We start from the raw sequence: 23,337 nt of genomic DNA, 5'->3' as shown, positions 1-23,337 counted from the left end.
AAACACATGCAATTTGCAGCAACATGGATGGCGCTGGAAGGGATCATGCTCAGCGAAATAAGCCAGAAAGAAAAAGAAAAATACCAGATGGTCTCACTCATAGCAGGAATCTAGAAAACTTAAATAAAGGACCAGGAAAATGAATATAAGAAAGTGAAAATCAAATCAACAAAAAACTATGAACCAGAGACACTCTATGGGGAGTGGGGGGTGGGGAGGGGAGGGCTTGGGGTCAAAATAAGGGGATTGCAATTGTATGGGGAATATAAAAATAAAATTTATTTTAAAAAAAAGTTGATGTTGCAAATCTATACAGACAGAAAGTAAATTAGTTGGTTGCCTGGCACTGGGGTTAGGTGGGTGGGATGGGGAATGATGGATACAGGATTTTTCTTTTGGAGTGATATAAATATTCTAAAATTAGATTTTTAAATATGATTGCCCATTCTGTCAAAATACTAAATAAACTATTGAATGATATACTTTAGATTTATAAATGGTATCTCAATAAAGCTGTTTTTAAAAGTTGGTGTTATAAGAAAGGGGAAAAAATGACTCAGAGGGAACTTATAATAAAGTTCATCTGAGTGAAGAATATGTGGCCTCCTTATTGTCTTCAATGAGGAAGGAACTAGAGGAATTTTGGTTAAAGGTTATTGGACTTTTTCTCATGGGAAACTATGGCGACTATGTGTTTAGGTCTTCTGAAGAGTGACATGTGGAGGACTGCCTATAAGAATAAGCAGCCCTGAAGTGGCCCAGAAGCTTTTCAGCCTAACCCAGTATTCTGTTTCTGAGAACTATTCAATAGGGAGGCAATAGCTGTCTATGACACTGCATTATTATTTTTAATTAGTTTTATTTTTTAAATGATACTTATTGAGGTAATGTGGGGTCACAACACTCTATGTTTTAGGGGTATATTGCTTTAAAGGTACACTATGGACTGTTGGCTAGTAAATTTATCTAAGTACATCTTGAATCAATTCATATTTTTGACTGTTCTAGCAAATTCCACATGCTTTCTAATTTCCCTTGTGATGTGAGTAACAAGGGAAAATTGTTACTCAATTTTTGCGTGGAGGCAAAGCCTGGATTATAGGACCTTGAGATCCCCTTGTTTCTGATTCTCACTACCCCTTTCTCCAGATGCTGTCAAAAGCCTCTTTTTATAGACAAGAGTTTCCAATTTTTATTCTCTGCTTACAAGTCTTTCGTTCCTACTGCCTTTACTAAGTTTAAACCTGATTCACGCTTGATGGGTAGTGTGCACAGCAGACACATGCAATCCTTCTAGATCCTGGAACATCATTTTAGTACAGAGATATGGCAACCTTCACTAAGTTGCAGGTGGCATCCAGGTCAATTTTATGTAAGATGAAACTGAGATCCAAGGAGAAGAAAGCATTTTCCTAAGCCACACAGCTAACCAGCAACAAGATTAAAAGTGATATGTCTTGATTCCCTGTGATTCTGCTTTCAGAACTCTCAGTTTACATCCCCAAATTACCCTCATCTCAGGCTCTTCAGCCGCCTTCCGATTTTATTTGTGGTTTGAGCCAGCACTGACCTCCCCGTCCTGTCTGGTCTCCTCCATGTCTTCCTCATCCCGGTCAGGTTCAAACTCAGTGCCCCGGTCTACAACATCCACACCCTCCTGTACCCTGGGCTTCTCATTCTCCCATTTGGCGAAGCCTTTGTCCTTTGTGGCTTTATCATGGAACTTGGATTTCATTTTGGGGAAGGTGTGGGACCCGGAGTCCCCCCAGCCAGCTTCTGACCAGACAGGCTCAGTCTGGGTGGCTTGGCTGGTCGTGGCCCGCTGCAGCCGCACGGAGATCTTGCGGGAAGAGCCTGTAACTAAGGTGATGGCTCTGTCGTCCAGGTCTTGGTGTCCAGCAGTGACGCTGGGGAACTCAAACACCTCATCCTGCACTGGAAGAGGAAAGAGAATAGTGATTATTTGATATCTGACTGCTTCATAGAAAACCATAAAAGTTGGTGCTAACAACAAGAGTTCAATGCAAGGTCCTAGAGGAACAGACTAAGGACAAAACTAAAGTGGCTGCTGGTGAATGCATATTAGTGAAACCTGAAAGCAGAGAGAAGTGAGAGGGATTCAAGGGTTTAGCCACTGCTGCTTACCCGAAAAAGGTCTTGGTGTTTATAATGACTCTGACTTGCTTTAGAGCCAGAACCCAACAAGCTCCAGGTATGGAAAGGTAAGGAGAGGGAAACTAAGATAGGAAAGGAAGTAGGGGGTTTTACCTGGGGGCAGAGAGGGGCTACCAGGCAGAGAGCCATGACTGCTGCCCAAGGAGGGGGCCCGGGCAAATCTCCTGCAGGCCAGAACCAGAAGGTCTTTGCACTGTTTGTGACAATTGGCGCCACAGTCTGAAAAATAAAAAAAAAAAAATTCAGCTGATTAGTGAGAACCCGGCTTCCAAGGAGGTGTTTAAGGTGTCAGCCTTTCAGTCTCCCCAACTTTGTTTCTATGTTGAAGCTCTGTCTGCCTCAGGCCCACAAGGTCTGCCTCAGACCCAGGACTAGAAAAGGGCCAGTAGAACTCTTTTGCCTTCCCGGGGCCCCTAACCTTCTCTTGCATTTGCTTGGTTCCTTTACACAGCCCACTTAAATGCTGGGGAGCAAACAAGCAAGGGTGAGCCTGAGTGAGGAGTTACCTTTACCCAAAACTAAATGCAACCTCCATGGGATTGGGGTTCTTTGCCAGGCCAAGATGGATTTCCCACAAAGAGGTTCCTGGGGCTAGAGTGAGGGTAAAGAGCTTCAGTTCTAATCTCTCCCAGAACCACCTGCTGCCACTGATAATTAACAGTGAGGTATCCTTCCATTCAAATTTGTCTGCTTTTAAAATCTTCATTTCCAAAGACCTTTTCCAGGACAACAGGACAAGTGATTACATCTTTTTTTTTTTTTTTTTAGAAAACAAGGAGGTCATATACCCAATAAACATATTCCAGTTTTGATTATAGCTTTGAAATGGCATACAGCAGAGTCTTAAGTTTCCCATTAAGATACTTTAATCATGAAAGTAGACTATGAATTAGTTCTTGGGGTAGAAAAATATGGCCACTTTGCAAGATAGCAACACAATTATTTCATAAAAAGGTCTTATGCTTCCCTTGAATTGCTGACCAGATATTATTTTAAAGAGCGTCCTTCCATCTTTACCCTAAAAGAGGAAATTTCTAATTATTTTCAAAACACATTCCCTGCCACAGCACACCTCTCACCCCTCAATGGTCTTGTAGTGACAACTCAGAAAGATTAAACTATAATGGCATGTTCAGCCAATTCTCTATGTGCCATTAAGAGAAAATACCATACATGCAAATATGATGCAAAGATTTATTGATTTCCATCTTCAAATCTGTGTGTGTATGTATCTGTATTTTAGGGGATGTGAGACAGAAGCCAGAATAAAACAAATGACTCATCGTTGGGTAATATGATATTGCTACTTGAAAGTAAAAATATAACAAGTTAAAAACAGTTGATGCAGAGAGATACTAAAGGAAGGAGTTTTTGTGCACTAAACAGTGGCTTCTGTCGAGGGTCAGGAAAGCTGTCTATTCAAAATAAGCCTATGATTTGGGGGGGAAGCATTATAGGGGAACAATATTACTCTGTAGACACTATGTGATTAAGATATTTCCTTTGGGGAACACTTGTACACTGTTGGTGGGGATATAGAGTGCTCAAGTCCCCTGTGGATAACAGTATGGAGGTTCTCAAAGTATTAAAGATAGATCTACCATAGAACCCAGCAATTTCACTCCTAAATACCCACCTGAAGATTACAAAGTACTAATTTGAAGGGATATATGCACTGCTATGTTCACTGCAGCACTACTTACAACAGCCAAGCTATGGGAACAATGTAAGTGACCAAAAACACATGAGTGGATCAGGAAGGTGTGGTCTGTATATACAATGGAATACTGCTCAGCTATAAAAAAAAAGATGAATTCTTGCCTTTTGTGACAGCATAGATAGAGCTGGAAGCTAAGTGAAATAAGTCAAAAGGAGAAAGACAAATACTGGGTGGTGTCATTTACATGTGGAATATAGAAAAACCAAACAAAGGGTCAGATAAAGCCAAACCAATAACAAACCCTAGAAATCTGATTGTAGAATGAGGCTACCAGACTTGGAGGGGTAGGGGAGTAAACAAATGGGGAGAGAGCACAATGAACTGTGGGTGTGGTGGTTGTGAGTCTGGTGTAGAAACAATCTCTGAAGAGGGAGACCCTATATCTAAATCATAAACAACATTGTAAACCAATGTTACTTCAATTAAAAAAGAAAGATTTTCCTTTTATAGTTTTATTATGCTTTTCTAGAACATTATCAGATTCTTAAAAGAACCTGTATAAACAGCCTACATAAAACAGCCAGCAAATTCTTAAACACCAATAATGTATCAAAATCATATATAAAAATTCCAGCACATCCCTGAATACCTATTATTATGTGTGCATATTGCATTTATGAAATATCTCTTTATTCAATTGCTTGTGAATTTCAATTATTGGGTAGACATCTGAGCAAATTCATGAAAAGGGACAAAAATAAGTTTTAAGCTTTTTCCTTATCATCTATCATTGAATAGAGAAAGGAACAGCTACATAAGATTGGAAAGAAAAGCATATGTATTACAGAAATTAACATGTGTGTTCTCCCTTGAAGGATAAGTTCTTATATATGATATTTTAGTTAGGCTTGTCCTGCTTCAAAACTTTATCCTGACAATTAGCAAGACATCCTAGACTTGGAGGCTCAATGTATGTGGGTTGATAATGGTAATTTTCTTGTTCTTGTAACAATTCATAATTCCCATCTGGATTTTCCAAAACTGGAGGAATCCTTCCCTGTACATGTTAACTCCTCAGTTGCCAGCAGCCCGAAAGACTTATATTTAATCAGCTTTTGTTTTCTCATCAGACAAATTTGGTTCCAGCCCTAAACATCACACTTAAAAAATTTTAACAAAATAATATTTATTTACCTTTGCATTTATATCCTTGCTTGATTATGCCCCAGAGCTGTAACAAAAGACAAAAGAACGTCAGGGAATCTAAAGAGAAATCTGGAAAGAAAACAAGGCCCCAGAGAAGGAAGTCCCGGGAAGCACTGTGACTGGTGGAGCACAAACAGGATGTGGCTGCTCCTGACACCCTTCCTGTCAGATAGATGAACCTCTCCCAGCTGCTCCAGCTGCAGTGATAACAGCTCTGCTTCCCTTTTGTTTGGGGGAGCCAAATGGAAGTTGGGATGGGAAACTGACGTTGGTGTGTTTATTGGACTTTGGCATAATACACTTTCAGCAAAATTTACAGGAAGACTTTGTTGCTTGGTCTTTGGAAGCCCCTCATTCCCACCACCTTATCTTTGATCATGCTAGCTGTTCTTCGTACCCACACAAGAAAATTGATCAACCTAAAGCATGCATATCCCACTAAAGCATTTAGAATTTCTTAGGTTATTTTCTGAAAACACTTCCTCTTCTGGAAAGAATACCTTGAAGGAATACAGGATCTAGTATTGATTCTTGTATTCCTTCTTCACATTTTCATTGTTTGACCTATACCAGAGCTGTGGGAAATGCAGAAAAGGCTCAGATACTGCCAAACAAATAGGATGGAGGAAGCAACAAATGTCTCTGGAGAGATGTGAGGTCAGCATCTTGGTAGTGGTATCTCTGACCTCTTGATGGACTGCAAACTCCATGATGAAGGGGCCTTGTCAAGATTATTCTAATGCTGCCCACACAACATTTGCACGTGGGTTCCAGGGCACCCAGAAATACACAGTATTGATGAATTAAATGAGACTACCCACTCCTAACCTTGCAGTGGTTAGGTTAGGTTAGGTTAGGCTAGATGATTGACATCTACTTGATGAAATGATTCCAAAGAAGTAGGGCTAGTGACCTACTGGGCTGATGCAGGTGCTGTTCACCTTTATTACAGGGGAGCATTGCTCAAAGTATGGGTACCACGGTCCTATGAAAAGACTAAAATAGTGCCAATGTGAAGGGTCTCCAGGGCACTAGCAAGGCTATTCTTTCACAAGGAAACTCCCTCAGCACTAAGTGACTCTTTTGAGCCTTAAAAGTGATTTGGTCCTTCAGAAAACTTAATTAAGATGCAAACACTTCCTGGAATATGGCAGCATTTTTGCCTCTTGGACAGGAAGCATTATTAAGACCACTGATGGGAAGCAAGATCTCAGGTGTCAGGATGACTGGAAGAGGAATGGGGAGTTGACACAAACGGGAAACGCTGCTACAGGAGCTACTGAAGAAGATAAAGTGGCGCATGAGTCTTCAGGAAGGGGAGTTGGAGCATTCCTGATCTCGTGCTTACTCAAGCACAAGGAGGCAGCACTCCCAGTAAGAGGCACTGGGTTAGAATGCAGCCAAGGAAGGAGAGGATGCCTCATGGGGGTGAAGGACTCCCCAAATCCTTGCGCTGCTGTAAGATTTGGCATGAATATGGTGTAGGGGCACTGGACTGGGAGTCAGGAGCACTGGTATGAGTCTCAGTCCTGCCGCCAATAACCCCTGTGGCCTTAGGGAAATCACGTAATTTCTCCAGATCTCAAAATAAGGGAATTAGCAAAAACTCTTACAATTCTGAAATTTGAATTAAAAAATAAATGTATTTCAAGTAGTGTCTGTTTGTCCTTAAAATGGAATTTATTTCAAAAACTGGTGGTTTGGCAGTGGAAAATGGTTTCCTGTATTCCCTCAACATTCTTTTTAATGATAAATCTAGAAATTTATATCTATAAATTCCTTTGAAAACCAGTGGACTTAAAAAAAATGTTTTGAGTAAAGACTGAGTCAAATTGTAACTGTGGAATGAAATATATTTTGAAAAACAAAAAAGCTACAAATTTTAAAGTGAGTTATTCTTAATTAAACTCCAAAAGGAGGGCCTCCCTGGTGGCACAGGTGGTTGAGATGTAACCTATGAAGCTGTCTGCAGCCACTGCAGCATGAGTTCAATACCCAGCCAAGGGGCTAGCCACATAGCATAGCAGACTTCTCCTGACTTGCCCACTGCTCCCCATCAGCAATGTATTTCAGTCAATCTGCCTGTTCTGTTCGTCACTCTGTCTCTGGTGAATCCTCTCACCTCCAGACCTCTGGCCTGTTCCCCAGTTCTTGTGTGCATAAATAAATAAATCTTAAAAAAAAAAATAAACTCCAAAAGGAGACTCAATAAAAAGTAACAAAAAAAGACAAATATTTGCTCTGACTTATGTGACATGCAACAGACATGATTTCATTTAATCATTACAATGACATAGCAGGTTAAGTGTCAACTCCCCTTTACAGTAAGAAAACAGAGATGCAAAGATAATGAATAACTTGGTGAAGGACATGGTGTTAGTAAGGGGAAGAACTGAGATTCAAATCCACGGTTCCAGGGTCCAAGTCTATATTTTTCTACCTCCTCAAAGCTCCATGCTCACTGGGGTGGGCTGATATCTCATTGTGGTTTTGATTTGCATTTCCCTTACAGTAAGTGATGTTGAGCATTGTTTCATATGTCCCCAGGACATGTGAATATTTTCTTTGGATAAATATCTATTTAGGCCTTTTACCCATTTTTTTGACTGAGTTCTTTGTTGTTGTTGAGTTGTATGAGGTCTTTATATATATTTTTTTAAATTAACCCCTTGTGAGATATGTGATATGCAAATATCTTCTTCCAATTTTTTGTTTTGGTTTCTTTCCAGGTACAAAAGATTTTTAGTTTGGTATAGTCCCTTTTTTTGTTTTATTTTGTTTCCCTTGCAGAAAGTGGTGGCGGAGGTGGGTGGGTGGACATAACTGGAGGGAAGATAATACTCATGGCTCTAGAGAGTAAGGCATGTATACATATGGGGGTTGTACTTTGAAAATTACAGATTATGTAAACTAGTGGCAAATCAACAAATCTTGAAATTAAAAAAAAAACAAAAAAACACCAAAAACCTGGCACCATCAAATGTGTTCTGATGAGTTGGGGAGAGAGTGGGGCACAGCCAAGAAAGACTAGTGTGGTACCTCTATGGAGTCAGTACCTCCATAGGGAGAGAGACCAGAGGATTAGACAGCAGTGATCTGAGAAGGACCTTCCCACTCTCTTACCACAGTAAAGGACAGATGTCTCAACCCAATCTTTGGCTGAGCAGTATCAGCTTAACAGATTTACTGAGTCACACTCTGCAGGAGAAAATTCCACATGGTCCCGGTCCACTCTAGCATTTTTCAGGTCTGTATACTTCCAAAATTCCCATCACAAGATAGAAACATGGAAAAAAGAAACACTTATTTCATGATAAAGTGATTGGGTCCCAGAGGTGAAGCTGATAGAATTTCTCCTTCCTAGGGTGGCAAAGAGAGCATGTGATGTTACATGTGCATCTAGTAAAAGGGGCAAGAGCACCAGAGTACAGAGACTGGGTAATACTTTCTCTACCCCCATTTATATGCAGCTGCCTTGGACTACAGCTTCCAGAAGGCCATGACCTAGACTTCCTGAATGGGGACATGGCTGGGAGGGAGTGAGGTGGATGTATGTTGGAGGTGGAATTAAGGAGGAAAGACACTTGGAGGAGACATGTGGAGGAGATACATCTGGGGTGGCTGCCCCTGGTCCTTAGCAGAGACAATGGCAGTTATTATTTATCACCTTTTGTTCTGGCTCTCTGGGTGGGACCTGCCTAATCCCTTTCCTGTGGTACCTTGCCAGAAGGTGTCTTAAAACTGTGGCAAGCTTTTGGGTCTCAGATGTCCCACTTCAGGTTGAGCCTATTTGATTGGGATTTTGCCCACAAGAGGATGGGTAATTTTTGGAGTTGCACTGGGAATCTATTATTTGTAATCCTTTCTTCTCTTTCTCTCTTTCTCTTTTTATCTCTCTTGCCATGCCATTTCTTTTTTTTTTTTTTAAGATTTATTTATGCATACAGAACTGGGGTACAGGCCAGAGGTACAAGATGTAAGAGGGTTCACCAGAGACATAGTGGGGAACAGAACAGGCAGATTGACTGAAATACACTGCTGAGGGGAGCAACAGGTGAGACAGGAGAGGTCTGCTGCACCATGTGGGTCAGCAACTTGGCTGGCCGGAGATCGAACCTGTGCTGCAGAGGCTGAGGATAGCTTCAAGTGTTGTGTTTAACCCCTTGTGCCACCAGAAGGTTCCCTCACCATGCCATTTCTATTAAAGCTCTTTCACACTAATAATCTGCTTTCTTTGCCTTTGTGCACATGGATGACCAAACCCTTAGAATGTATACCCCATCACTTAACAGTTTAGGGTAACTTGGTACCCTTTGTTACATGCTTACAGTTAAGTGGTCCTTCCTCGCCCCTTGAGCACATTAGTTGATATGACTACCTGGGTGATTTTTGAGGTAACCATTGTCTCTTCTATACTCACTTTCAGAGACGTGTCCCCTGTTTCCCCCAAACCAGTTATTCAAGCACAAGATGGGAAAAATGTCATTTAGTGGTAACCCAGATTATCAGGAGCAAATTCAACATGAGTCAACAGTGGTATACCACTGCTGAATAAAGCTAATACAGCTGAGCTCTGGTGTCTGGAAAAAGGGTGATAGTTACACTCACCAGGCTGGTGGAGGACCACATTTTCCATCTTACATAACTTGGGTATGTCCTAGAAGATGTACAGGGACTGAGAGTCTTTGTTTAATACCTGGATCAAAGTTGACCTTAATTCCCAAGGAATTGTCAAATATGGGGAAATGGAGTAGACAGTCTCCATTTGCTGCAGAGGTGTAGGAAGAGCATAGGATTCAGATTGAGAATACCTCCATTTGCATTCCAGCTCAGGTCATTATTGATTGACTCTAGGAAACTTGGGTTATTCTCTTTGGAACTCAATTTTCAGAGGCAAATGGGAAAGGTGAGCCTTGTTCACCTCAAAGGCTTGTTATGAGGGATTAATTGCATGAATGTCTATGTAAGTACTTAGATACTGTCAAATCCCAAGTAAACATTATTTATTATTATAACCATCTTCTCTCCAAAATGATTTTTCCCTTTTTGAGTTGTGAATTATTGAACCACGCCATAATGGATTTCTAGTGACACACAGTGGACAAGAACAAAAACTGGAAGGAATAAGCTAAACACTCCCTTTAACTGAACGCATGAGAATTCATGATGAATGACAGGGTTCCTTGGGCTCAACCTTTCTGCGGCAGGGATTAAAAGTCAGACCACTCTCTTGAGTTAACAGACCCTCATCTTCCCTGTCCTCACCAGCTTGCATTATTAGAAGAGTAATCTCTTCATTCATGTCTTAGATCTACACCCAAAGACCTTGCTTTTGTTTTTAACTTAATTTATACTTTCAGGAAGCCATCTTGTTTTACTTCTGATCTAAGGCAGACAATGGACTCTGTTAGTGTATCATTTTCCTACTTGTCAGATGCTGCACCAATAACCACATATCCAAGCAAACAACAGAAAACAGACTTACAAATCCAGCACAGTGTTCGCAGAAGGTCGGCTTGAGATAGGTCATCTCCTGAAAATTATGGACAAATCCTGGCCCCATTTTACAATGTAGTTGGGACTTTGCTCTTAGGAAGTAAGCCATCATTTCATCTTTACTAATTAGGCCATCCCTATGAGAAGAATCAAGAAGGAAAGGATGTTTGAGAATTAATTTGCTAAATTGTTGCCACACTTTAACCACCTACTTTCAAACTTTGGCGGTCAAAAGCAGGTGAGGAATGTTCACTTCTCTGTTACGTCTGAAGAGAGGAGTGGACTTCAAAGGACAGCTTTTGGTGCCAAAGACATTCTTAGTAAACAGAAGGGGTGTGTGTGTGTGTGTGTGTGTGTGTGTGTGTATGTGTTTCCTGAGTACTTACACACAAAGTCTCCTTCATTACCAAATAGTAACTTCCAGAAGGGTATCTCCCTTCTAGCCATTTCCTACCAATAGAATTTACAAAAATCAGGTTGCTGGACAAAGGCAAAAATAGTAATAACTGGGCCCATCACCTCAAATTCATTCAGCCTGATATTATCCAGGTCACTGCCATTGGTAATTTCTCCATTCATATCTCACTAGCTCAAAGCCCAGTCACCTGCCAGAGTAATTACTCCAGATCTTCTCCACACAAGGCTCCATTTCAACCTAGATCACACATTCCAATTTCTTGTTTACCAAAAATGTCTACTTGACATGAGTGAGTTCCATATTGCCTTCTCTCCACACCAGTACGTGTTGGAGATTGTACCTTTTTCTGTGCCAACTCAGAAATCCTTCATATCTAATCGGTCCTCCCTTGTTTTCCTATCTCCAGGGAGGTCATACCCCCAATCTCCACTTTACAGTCTCCTGAGGATACTGCTCCTTCCAGGCTCAGCTCAGTCTCTTCACCTACTTCTATTTCTGTTAACAAATACACACAGACTTACCCTCCTAAAAATGTCTTCCCTCGATCCTGCTGTCATCTCCAACCCTTGCCTTTTTTCTCATCCTTCTCTAACTCCCAAAGTTTTGAAAAAGAGGTTTTAATTTTTTGCATTTTCTTCAATTACTTCCATACTCTTTATTTTATATAGTCAGGTTTCTAACTCTGCCATTCTATTGAAACTGTCACGATAGCATCTTCAGTGACCTTTTCTCATTCCTTGAACTTATTGACTTCCTGACAGTGTGTGACATAAAGAGCAAAGGGAAGAAATGTGTAGTTAGCAGGTAACTTAAGTTTTATTTTGTAAAGGAAGTTATGTTTCTAATAGTTCACTCTACTTGAAAGTGTACTTTGTTCTGGATCTGTAATGAAAGCTGAATTAAAGTTTTAAGACATTTAAGATAAAGTACAGTGACTTTTCTTGCTGTGTGGAATTACTTACAGATTTAATTCTTAAAGAAAAATTCTCACATCAACAAAAATGTCAGAGAATTTTAATGTGATATGATTTGGACTTTTCGCCATTGTAAACTCTGTTTCATAAGGGATGCTTTTTAAACTAGGAACTAATCTCATATAATTAAAAATGAAGCAATCGGGCCTCCCTGGTGGTGCAGTGGTTGAGCGCTGGGTTGCGAGGCTGCCCGCAGCTTCTGCAGTGCCAGTTCGATCCCCGGCTGCTCCCTGGCCACCGGAGGAGGGTCCCACATGGTGTGCAGACCTCTCCTGCCACCCGCTGCTCCCCTCAGCAGTGTACTTCCGTCCTTCTGCCTGCTCTGCTCCCCGTTGTTCTGGCTCTGGTGAATTCTCTCACCCTCCCGTGCTTCTGACTGTACCCAGTGCTTGTGTAAATAAATAAATAAACAAATAAGCAAACAAACAAATAAATAAATCTTAAAAAAAATGAAGCAATCAAAATTATACTAGTTTTCTAAGCAATATACATTTTACAATCATTACTTTTTTTAACATAGCTGGATTTTAGCTTCTAAAGTCATTTTATTTTTCAGAAACTCTTTGAAGCTAATGACAAATATCTTTTATCTTTGTTTAATCAAGATGGTTGATGTGATAGCAAATAAAAAAGCAAAGCATGAATTTCTTGGCTATCTGCAGCCATCACCTTCTTTCATGAAGATGATAAATAAGGTAATAAAGTCATGAGTCTTAGGCCCACAGATGTTCAAGGCCCACTTGAACTTGATGAGTCTTAGGCCCACAGATGTTCAAGACTCTACCAGACTAGCTCTAAATATAATTTCTCCTCTGCTCTTTTTTGAAGGTAGTGTTGAGGTTGATGAGCTTGCTGAGTAATAGAAGTAATGTGGGGGATAGAGATCTGGGCTAATCTGCAGATGGATGCCTGTACTCAACACTGATGATGTAGTCTTCTCTGCGGTCCCAACCAACCAGTCATGCTCATGAACACCAAGGCAAAAACCAGTAAAAAGTTAGGTTTGTCTCATCAGTACACTAGGATTGGAGTTGTCAAAATGTAAATGAATGGTTTCCCTACTCTCCTCTGATAATAACTTTCTGCATTAAAAAAATAACAAAATTAAAGCTTACTGATCTTTGTCCAGCACGCAAAAGGAATCCAAGAAGGGAAAATTGGCAGCTATACTTTCAAAGTCCTCTTGAGAAATGTACCCATCATGGTCATGATCATAGTTTCTAAACACAGACTGCAAAGGAAAGACAAATGTTTATTAAATGATTATGAGTCAGAATCTGAACTTGTTATTGGAAAACAATTATAAGTAGATATTATTCTTTCTCTCATGGATCTTAAAATCGAGTGGGAGATAACTAAATCAAGGAAGCTTAATAGTATAAGAAGATAAATGCGATGCTGAGGATAAAAAGAGTGTGCTCAGGCTGTGAAAGGATTTAAAAGGAAAGTGTGGTCTAAACTGGTACCTCAGAGTTGTGTAGGAGTTAGGCTTGCAGAACAAAGACCAATATAAAATTAAGCTTTAAAATGTTAAATCGTCTCAAAAATTGAAGTATACTTTTAATGCAATTCCACTTAAAATGCCAGTGAGAATTTAAATGAGCAAATTGATTCCAGAGTTCAAATAAAAATGAACATTATTGACAATAGCCTAGGATGTTTAAGATAAGAAGGAATAGGGGAGAATGTGCCCTATCAGAAATCAAGTATTCTACAAAATTACATTAATTTTACATTAATTTTATTAATGTAATTTATATTAATTAATTTATATTAATTTTATTGATAAATTACATTAATTTTATTGTAAAATTTATTTTAGATTAGACTTTTCAGTCTCCTGAGGATACTGCTCCTTCCAGGCTCTGCTTAGTCTCCTCACCTACTTCTATTTCTGTTAACAAATAACGCAGACTAATTAAAACATTGTTTTAATGTGATTTATCACATTGACTTATTGTGATTTACTACAGAGAGTAGAGTCCAGAAACAGTTCCCATGTATACACAAGAACTTAGAATACCAAAAAAATACCTTTTCAAATCCACAAGGAAATAATGGATTATCCAATCATTACTATTGTATTGAAATGGCTAACAAACTTAAAATATAAATTGCCCCGCAAACTAAATTCTAAAATTCTAGATACATTAACTATATTAATGTAAATGTATAAAGCTATGAAAGAACCAAAGGTAAATTGATGCAAATAATTTTTTTGTTTTATAAACCTTGAGTAGGAAAGACCCTCCTCAGCATGTCACAATGTCAGAAACCATAAACAAAAATATTTTATTACAATAAAATGCAAAATACCTGAATAGAAAAAATTTAAAGATAAATTACAGAACGTTGTCTGCAATATATATGAAAAAAGATACACTGATCAAAGTGAAAATTCAAATGGCCAATGCGGTCATGGAAAGTTTGTCAACTCTGCTAATTATTATATAAATGCAGACGAAACTTTTTTTACCTCTCAGATTGGGAGACATTAAAATAATTGGTAATTTCAGAGGGTGTGAGAAAATAGGCACTCCCTTATCCCATTGGTGAAGTGAACAACCACAAGCTTTCTGGAGAACAATTAATGCCCATCTTACATAGCAAGGCCACTGCAGGAACCTGTTCTAAGGAAGTAATGGAGCAAGTTTACTCAAAGATTTGCTGGTATGCCTGCTTTTTGTAACTTCCAATTCAAACACTTTGCTTTTTTACTTCCGTGTTAGCACCTGCTGTCGCTGAGAGATTTTTATTTTTTACGGCAAGATTTTATGACAAAAGCTGAAAAGCAAGTACAGCGGTCCCGTTTGTCCGGAAACTTAACAGAGGCCTTGACTACACCACAATTAAGGCTTATGATAGGAATATGTGATGCGCTTTATTGTGTAAGTGTCACCAACAGTGAGGGCAACACTGAAGTATCTTAATGAGAGATGGGGAATGACAACAATATAAAATTGCCTGTTGCAATTTAAGCATCAGGAATGTGCTTAAAAATCTAATAGTCATAGGGCCTTCCTGGTGGCGCAGCGGTTTGAGTTCCGCACTTTGAAGCTGTCCGCAGCCTCCACAGCACCTGTTTGACTCCTGGCTGGCAAGAGAGCTACCCACGTGGTGCGGCAGACCTCTCCTGCCTCGCCTGCTGCTCCCCTCAGCAGTGTATTTCAGTCAGTCTGCCTGTTCTGTTCTCCACTCTGTCTCTGGTGGATTCTCTCACCCTCCCACACCTCTGGCCTGTACCCCAGCTCTTGTATATATAAAATAAAAATCTTTAAAAAAATGCTGAAAGGGCCTCCCCGGTGGCGCAGCAGTTGAGCACTGGGTTGTGAAGCTGCCCGCAGCTCCTGCAGCGCCAGTTCTATTCCCGGCTGCTCCCCGGCCACCAGAGGAGGGTCCCACATGGCGTGCAGACCTCTCCTGCCGCCCGCTGTTCCCCTCAGCAGTGTACTTAGGTCTTTCTGCCTGCTCTGTTCCCTGCTCTGGCTCTGGTGAATTCTCTCACCCCCCTGTGCTTTTGACTGTACCCAGTGCTTGTATAAATAAATAAATAAATCTAAAAAAAAAAAAAGCAATGGAATGTTTAAGAAACCTTTAAAAAAAAAAATGCTAAGAGTCACAATGGAAAATGGGACTTTAGGGAAACTGTGTCCCAAAGCAGTGAATGAATTTCAAGGCTTCGAACCAACAATAAATATGGCAATAGTGATTGGCTAACATCTTGAAGAGGTTTTGGCTTCCTGTGACCAAGAACTTACAGATGAAGAGCTGAGGTAATTGCAGTTGAAACGGAACATGATATAGCAAAGGCTCTATCTGGGACTAACTAAATCCAAAGCACTTGCATGAAATTTTCACTACGATGCACCCAGCTGCAATGATTGCAGAGAAGTCTGACTTTAATTTTGGAAAGGCATGTAGGCTCAGGGTAGGTTTACAAAATGTTTTGAGTGACTAAAAAGAATTGTATAGCAGAAAAATCTGTGAAGTTAAGCAGTTAAACATGCTGTCGTATTTCAGGCCTGCCACATCAGCCACAGCAAAGAGCCTAGACCCTCCACTCGGAGGAAGCCAGCCAGAAGAATATAGATGTTAGTGACCTGTCAACCCTGATGGAATCAGAAGATGGTGCAATGTTAAAAACCAACCTTCTTTCTCCCCTGTACCTCAGTCTCCTGTCTCTCCCAACACCCCAACTTATGGATGATTCAACCTGATGCCTCATTCCTTACCACCACCTCTCAGCCTTTCGGCATCTTGCTGTCTTCCCTATTCTAGAAAGTAAAACTACTCTCTACATATGTTAGTCCTACTTTTTACAGGTTTTGTATCCTTTTTGCATTTGCTAGCACTTAGTATTATTTTAGGTTTTATATTTTATTTGGTATCACTTGGTAGGTTATTATTTGAGCCTGGGAATGCTCAAAATTTTTTCCACACAAATTAATAGTGATTAATTCTTTGCTTTATGTGATTTCATCTTACAAAAGAATATATTCATAGATATATTCTACTTTCAGAGAGCAGGGGAAACCTCTATATTGGTGTGTGAGGGGTGTGTAGCAGTGGAGGGGGAGTGAAGTTACTCAAGAGAATTTACAAATCATCAGTTTTCAAGACCTCCAAGTAAAATTTATTGTCTATATTTTGTGCTATGTTGAATGTTTACAAAGAATTTGCCTTTCTCTATAATCAGAGAAAATATACAAAATATGTTCTCATTGCCCTCTGCCAAACTGGGCTTTTTTTTTTTTTTAAGATTTATTTATTTATTTATACAAGCACTGGGCACAGTCAGAAGCGCGGGAGGGTGAGAGAATTCACCAGAGCCAGAGCGGGGAGCAGAGCAGGCAGAAGGACCGAAATACACTGCTGAGGGGAGCAGCGGGCGGCAGGAGAGGTCTGCGCGCCATGTGGGACCCGCCTCCGGTGGCCGGGGAGCAGCCGGGGATCGAACCGGCACCGCGGAGGCTGCGGGCAGCTTCGCAATCCAGCGCTCAACCGCTGCACCACCGGGGAGGCCCCCAAAGTGGGTTTTAAAAAAAATTGTGAGTTCTTATTTGCTGAGCAGTCTGGTTATATTGCGTCTTTCTCTCTTTTCCCAATGGTTTCTTTCTATACTATCTTATCTATATGCCCATTGTTGTAAGCTGCTTTGAGTATTTTGGCAAGGTATAAATGAACAAACTAAAGATATGATTGTTCAGTACCCACTGTAAGTTTATTCATCCATAACTGAATTTTACAAAATCACAAAATGTTACATTGTTTTTGTAAGTCCCAATACATCCATTATCAAAATTACTTGAAAATTAACTATTTTAGAGGGACTACTATATAGTCTACTATCCATATTTATACTGAGAGTACAAGATTTTTTGTGGAATATAATTTAGTATGGTAATTCACAATAAAACCCGGTCTTTTATTTGATGATGGCAACGATAAGCAATTTGTCCAAACTAGTTTCAGTTCCTATAAAACTTAATTGGAGAGAAGAAAATATAGAAGGTACAAGGTAGAGATAGAGGGAGGAAGAAACAGACTCCCCAGGTGGAATTAAGAAAAACTGCAGGAATAGGGAGAGCATTTAGAGAAAAGCAGGTAGATAATAGCTTTGTCTTCTATTTCCTGGTCCCAGGATGCTGAACTTCCTCAGCCTGGCTCCAAGTTGGGTCTGTTACAACCAGCTCATCACATGGCCTCCCGTGGACCTTACCACGTAGGCACCCCATTCCCTCGCCCTTTCTAATCTTTCTCTGCTGTTTCACATGCTCCATCTAACTTTTCTTTCAGTGCCCTCATAGTTTCCTGGATGAGCCATGATTGAAAACATTCTTTTTTCTTGAAACAGACTTTCCCAGAAAAAGTACATTATAAGTAATGTCTTAATCCTACTGTATCAGAAATTGTACTGATTTTTTTTAAAGATTTATTTATTTATACAAGCACTGGGTACAGTTAGAAGCACGGGAGAGTGAGAGAATTCACCAGAGCCAGAGCGGGGAGCAGAAGAGGCAGACTGACGAAATACACTGCTGAGGGGAGCAGCGGACGCTGCAGGAGAGGTCTGTCGCACCATGTGGGAACCTCGCCTGTGGCTGGGGATCAAACCGGTGCTGCAGAGGCTGCAGGCAGCTTCGCAGTTAGTGCTCAACCGCTGCGCCACCAGGGGAGGCCCAGAAATTGTACTGATTCTTAAAGATGTTGAATCAGAGGCCAGTTTCTAGTGTCTGACATATTTCCATTTCCTTCACGTTGGTGCTTGTTCTTCTTTCCAAATAGAAAACTCTGACAGAAGCACGTCCTCTGTTAAGTGATGTTTCTGAACTAAGTGGCATTGGCTGCTATTTCATAGAGACACTCCCCCCATGTACATATATATATATACACACAGCAGGAGAAACTATCCAACAGGGGCAACAACAGAGGTGTCACCTGTTGGGGAAAGACAGGAGCTGCATGCAGCTTAGAGTAAGCAAGTGAGAACAGACTGACAAGAAGGAATCTTTTCTGGAAGATTCCTCCCCAGAGGCCAATGCCAGGTAAAGCTAAGTGTCTGCTAAATTTTTCCTTTCCTGCCAGAGAACTGTTTTCATGACTATCTGACCCCTGGGCAACTGCAGAACATTCCGGAGAGAGAAAGGGGCCATCTAGTGCTCACTCTTTACTCTCCTTCAGCCACTTACCTCCACTAACTTCCTGATGTGCTTGTTGATAACCGTGGGATCTGGCTTTGGCATCACCCCTGATGCCCACTCCAGGGGCACCACTGGCTTGGTGGGTGTCGTGGGAGAGGTAGGCTGCTGACAGAAGAAACACATTTCAGTTTTATCTGGGGCCTTGAGCAGTAAAGACTAAGGACACTAAGAAAGACACATACATTTTGTTTATTCATAATTCCAGGAAATATTTACACTTATGTAGCATTTAAGTGATTATAAAGCAAACATCTCTTGACAATGGAATCTAATCTGTAACTAAATACCGCTTTAGATAGAGCATCCTGTTTAGCACCAGACTAGAATGCATTATTTTATGTTATTTTAAAAATATTTTTCATTAATTATTTTTATTTTATTTTTATTTTTTACATCATTTTTCATTTTTAAACAATATTTGCTTCCCCTACCCTCTCAGGTATTAATTATTTTTAATAGAGGCAATATTAAGCTACACCCATCAGCTACCATAGTGAACCTACCACCAAAATCACCATAGCCCACCACCATCACCACCATCCATTCTACTTCCTTTCCTGTTTGCTCTTACCCCTCCCCCATCCTAGAATGCATTACTTTAAATGGAAAAAAATGCTCTCTCAGTCTTTCCAAAAAGTCTATCCAAGTTCCCTAAATATAAGTAAAATATCCTTAAATACCTGTATTTAATACCTGTACAACCCATATTGACTTTTCTATAATACAAAATTTATAAAGCAGCAGTTATCTAATTCTTTAATACTTTTTCTCATTGATAAATTAGTACGTGTGTGCAGGAACTGGGCACCAGAGCACGGACAATTTGACAATTTGATACCCTTTAGCTGCCATCTCTCTTAAGACACATAATCACTTCGGTTTTGGCTAATCACTAGGTCTTTCTAGCCATCTTTGGTGACCTTGTTTTCTCCACATTCTTTTTTTTTTTCCATATTCTTGCAAGGTACTTTCACTTAATAATTAGGAAAAAATGCCTGTTTACATAGCACAAACAGGAAACACAATCCTATCAGGAGACCAGCAAGAGAGCCGCGTGCTCTATATCCTTGCTCTGAGATTCCCCTACCATGTAAATATGTTTGCTAATGTGTACATGCAAACTTATACTAACAGGTTTTTTTTTTTTTAATTTGATAAAAAATTGAGAATAAGCATTTTTTGCAGGAAGGACTGAGAAGTAGCTTCTGATATAGCCCACAGTGTTATGAGTATTGCTGGTAATCCTGTGAGATATTGACAGGACCCAAAATTGCCTGCTCTTTAGATGGGGTCGCTCATACACACACTCACACACACTCACACATACACACGCCCACATACATCCTGGCTTTTTCTAGCAAGTTTTCCATCTTCGTCCAATAAACTTTGTGTCCCTTACCTATGCAGAAGGTTCCCCACCCACAACACTGAACTCAGAGGGGTACCAAAAGATATTTCAAACTACCAAGGGAAATTCAATGATACCCAACATTTGTTAGACATTTGTTAGACAACATGTTCACAGTTCACATATTATGTCATGCTCCATTTCTTTCAAGGAGAGGGTATCTTGTTTTTGGTATATTGTGTTTAGTAGGTAATGTTGATTTACACACTATATGTTTTAGGTGTGTAGGTTCACATCTCTGTAGGTGGATGTTTTCACACTGTGGCCACCACCACAGCATTATTAATAATCTCCCATCATGGTCTCTTAAGACACACCCCTCCTTGCTGCCCACCTGTGCTCTCCTCTTCTGGTCGTCTCAGTTCTGTTGAAAGATTTCAGGGGTTTGTTTTGGTTTGATTTCATCTCCTCTTGTGCTTTGTTCTTTGTTTTCCACATGTGATGGGAATTGCCCTCTGTTTGTCTTTCTTCTGACTTTTTTTGCTTAGCATTATCCCCTCCACTTCCACCCATGTTGCCACAAATGGCAAGATTTCATCTTTTTTATAGCCAAGTAGTATTCCATAGTGGGTGTATGATTATATATATTAATTTGTATATATATTTAATGTATATATATATACACACACACACCACAAGGATATCACATCTTTATGAGGGAAAAATCAAAGTGGAATGAAAAATAAAGATAGTAGTATCCAATCTGATTCCAAGATTTAAAAAACTACTACCTAACAAGTAAGACACTGGGGATCAGAGCATGTGTGTGTGCACTTTTGAAGATCCCCAGCGACAAAGCCTGCTCATTGATTTTTGGAACAGTCCATCGCTGGCTGATATTCCATTCTGACAATGGGGCATTGACTACTCAATTCATTGCAAAAGTAGTACCTACATTATCAGGTAATTGTGCTTATTTAAAAATGAAATTTTAAAAAATTATGTGTATTATTTTTTCAAGTGGATACTAAGTCATTAGAACATATGTATTTATCTGTTGGATCTAATTACCTCTACACATGGAACCATTAGGTATTTCTTTTGATCGAGAGGCAGTGTGAAAAACAGACACTAAGTAAGACACAAAGAACTGTGAGGCATGAACAGAAAAAGGGCGAGGGCTTCTGGCACTGAACTTTTAGGTCAGATTGCCAACATTACCTGTAAACACTTTAAAGTTACAGGCTCTCAGTAATGCTGTCCTGCCTGGAAATTATTCCCTGGTTATCTATACATGTCAAAGGCTACACACAAAATAGGATGACATTCCACTTAGAGAAGAAACAGAAAGGGGTTGGGAAATGTGTTTTCTTAGACTCACAGGATTTTAGCATTTGGAAAGGGCTTTGAAAGCTTCTACTTTTACAAAAGAAGTAGAGTCTATGTTTGATGTAAATGTCTTCAAATGTTGGCAAAAAGTTTTTCCTAAAAAGGAACTGAAATAAATCTAAAGAGCACAAGGCAGACAAGTGATCTCAAACGATATTCCTAACATACTTGAACAAGGGGCAGGTGGGGAAAAGACAGGTAGCATGGCAGAAAAAGCACAGGCTTTGAAGATTCACAGACCTGAGGCTGAACCCCAGTTCTCCCACTATGAGATCCCTCTTAGATAACTACGCTCACCAGATTTGGTTTCCTTACAGAATTAGTGAGATAACATGTACACAATGCCTTGCAATCCAACAAACAGGAACAAGTAAGGTGCCTGGTTACAAGTAAAGGAAGGTGTTGGGAGGCGTGGACAGTGCAGCACCCCACACCACACTATGGCTTCATCACACCAGAGTTATGGAATGAGGGAGGAGCTTGGAAATTCTTTTTACCCCCTAAACTTTACCTTTTTCTCTAGCTCTCTCTTAGTCACATTAACATCGAAGAATTTGGTCCCCACTCCTTCCTTTGTGGTGTATTCTCTCTACAACTCTGTTCTGCATTGTATCAGGAGATGGACCCCTGGGGACTAGCTGATGTGGACAAGCTGATGGAAGAATCACACTCACTAGTTTAAGAATATGCTATGAGGTCAACTGACACACTCAAGGGCTTGCCCTCTCAGAGCCCGAGAAAAGGCCTCACAGTCATCCTGCCTCTTTCAATTTGGTGGGTCAGAGTCTCAGTAGGTATTAATAGATGCACAGCTTAGGGTCTAGATTCAGCTGGTTAGGAATTCTGCTGCATTAGAATACTGATCTCAGGTTATGACTATAAGAAGCAAACATGGAATTGTTTTCCTCATGCAAACCTCTTCTTCTTCTAAATTTCAAGTTCAGTCAAGTAGTTTTTAATGCATACAAAACGCATCTAAGGTAAAGCCCACGTGCCAAAACCAATGTGCAGGGTACATCCAGTTAGGCAGTTTCTTTAATCTCATTATGTACTTCTTTATTAAGAGTTAACTATCAATTAAGTAAGACACTATCTGATATTGAAATTCTGAGTTGAATCAACCACTAGAGACATTTAGGGATTATGATCAGAATATTTAAAATACATTAAATCTAATGTTTTTTAAAATGACCTTTTACATTTAGATGAGTTAGTCTTCCTTTTTTTGGGGGGGTTCCAATAAGTTGGTGAGCTCTCAAAGGGAACCCAATATATAGATGGTCCATAGTAAAAATTGTAACTAAGGATGATGTTCTTTACTATAGCCTTCAGTGTGTGAAGAAATAATCCTCAAATCGTCAGTGCTAAGCTGTTCCACTGGTAAAATAAAAATAATACAGATTTTTTTTTAATACAGATTTTTTTTTTAACTCTTTACTTCTTAGGTCACAAAACACCATGGTGATAGCCAGTTACTGTAAATGACAAATAATGGACTTAGGCCTGATCCTTAGAGAGAAAACAATACCTACCGATTTAGAATTTCTGGGTTCCAGCACCAGTGACAGTTTGTAAATATCATCTTCTGTGTGATAGAGGTCCAGAGAAAGCTACAACAAATTAGAAGGGATAAATAATTGCATTGGGTTATATTTACTAGTTTATTTACATTGCTGAGTATTTTTCAACTCAATATTTAAGCTCCCTGTCTAATAACTTGAGTGAATAAAGAGATGACATGCAGAGGTGGGAAATAAAATTCTAAGAGAAAATTAAAAAAAAATTAAAAAAAAAATTTTAAAGTTATCAGCTTCAACAAGCACCACCGACTTGATTCCTCACTAGTATTTACTGAGTGGCTTCTTAGCACTGAGTTGGCAAAAAGAGGTCCTTAATGTTTATAGGCTAGAATCAAGGGCAGATACATAAAATCAGACTTGTAATAAGTTCTATCTTAAATGCTTGATTAA

The 23,337-nt window shown here is 39.8% G+C and overlaps 1 protein-coding gene across 1 annotated transcript in view; it reads right to left on the bottom strand.

Moving 5' to 3' along the window:
- Positions 1 to 1,543: 1,543 nt before the first annotated feature.
- The window catches only part of RASGRP3 (RAS guanyl releasing protein 3), a gene marked incomplete at both ends in the record, with an annotated part of 35,432 nt that continues 13,638 nt past the window's right edge, over positions 1,544 to 23,337 (bottom strand). The window contains 7 exons of the mRNA XM_084236032.1: positions 1,544 to 1,935; positions 2,269 to 2,394; positions 5,030 to 5,066; positions 10,527 to 10,674; positions 13,045 to 13,160; positions 18,619 to 18,735; positions 22,900 to 22,977. Of these exons, the coding sequence (XP_084092158.1) occupies positions 1,544 to 1,935; positions 2,269 to 2,394; positions 5,030 to 5,066; positions 10,527 to 10,674; positions 13,045 to 13,160; positions 18,619 to 18,735; positions 22,900 to 22,977 (1,014 nt within the window). The remainder of the gene's footprint in view (positions 1,936 to 2,268; positions 2,395 to 5,029; positions 5,067 to 10,526; positions 10,675 to 13,044; positions 13,161 to 18,618; positions 18,736 to 22,899; positions 22,978 to 23,337) is intronic.

The sequence above is a fragment of the Talpa europaea genome (genome assembly GCF_964194135.1).
Source record: "Talpa europaea genome assembly, chromosome: 6".
Lineage (NCBI taxonomy): Eukaryota > Metazoa > Chordata > Mammalia > Eulipotyphla > Talpidae > Talpa > Talpa europaea.
The sequence above is the reverse complement of the archived record's forward strand: the minus strand, read 5'-3'. Positions and strand labels throughout refer to the sequence as shown.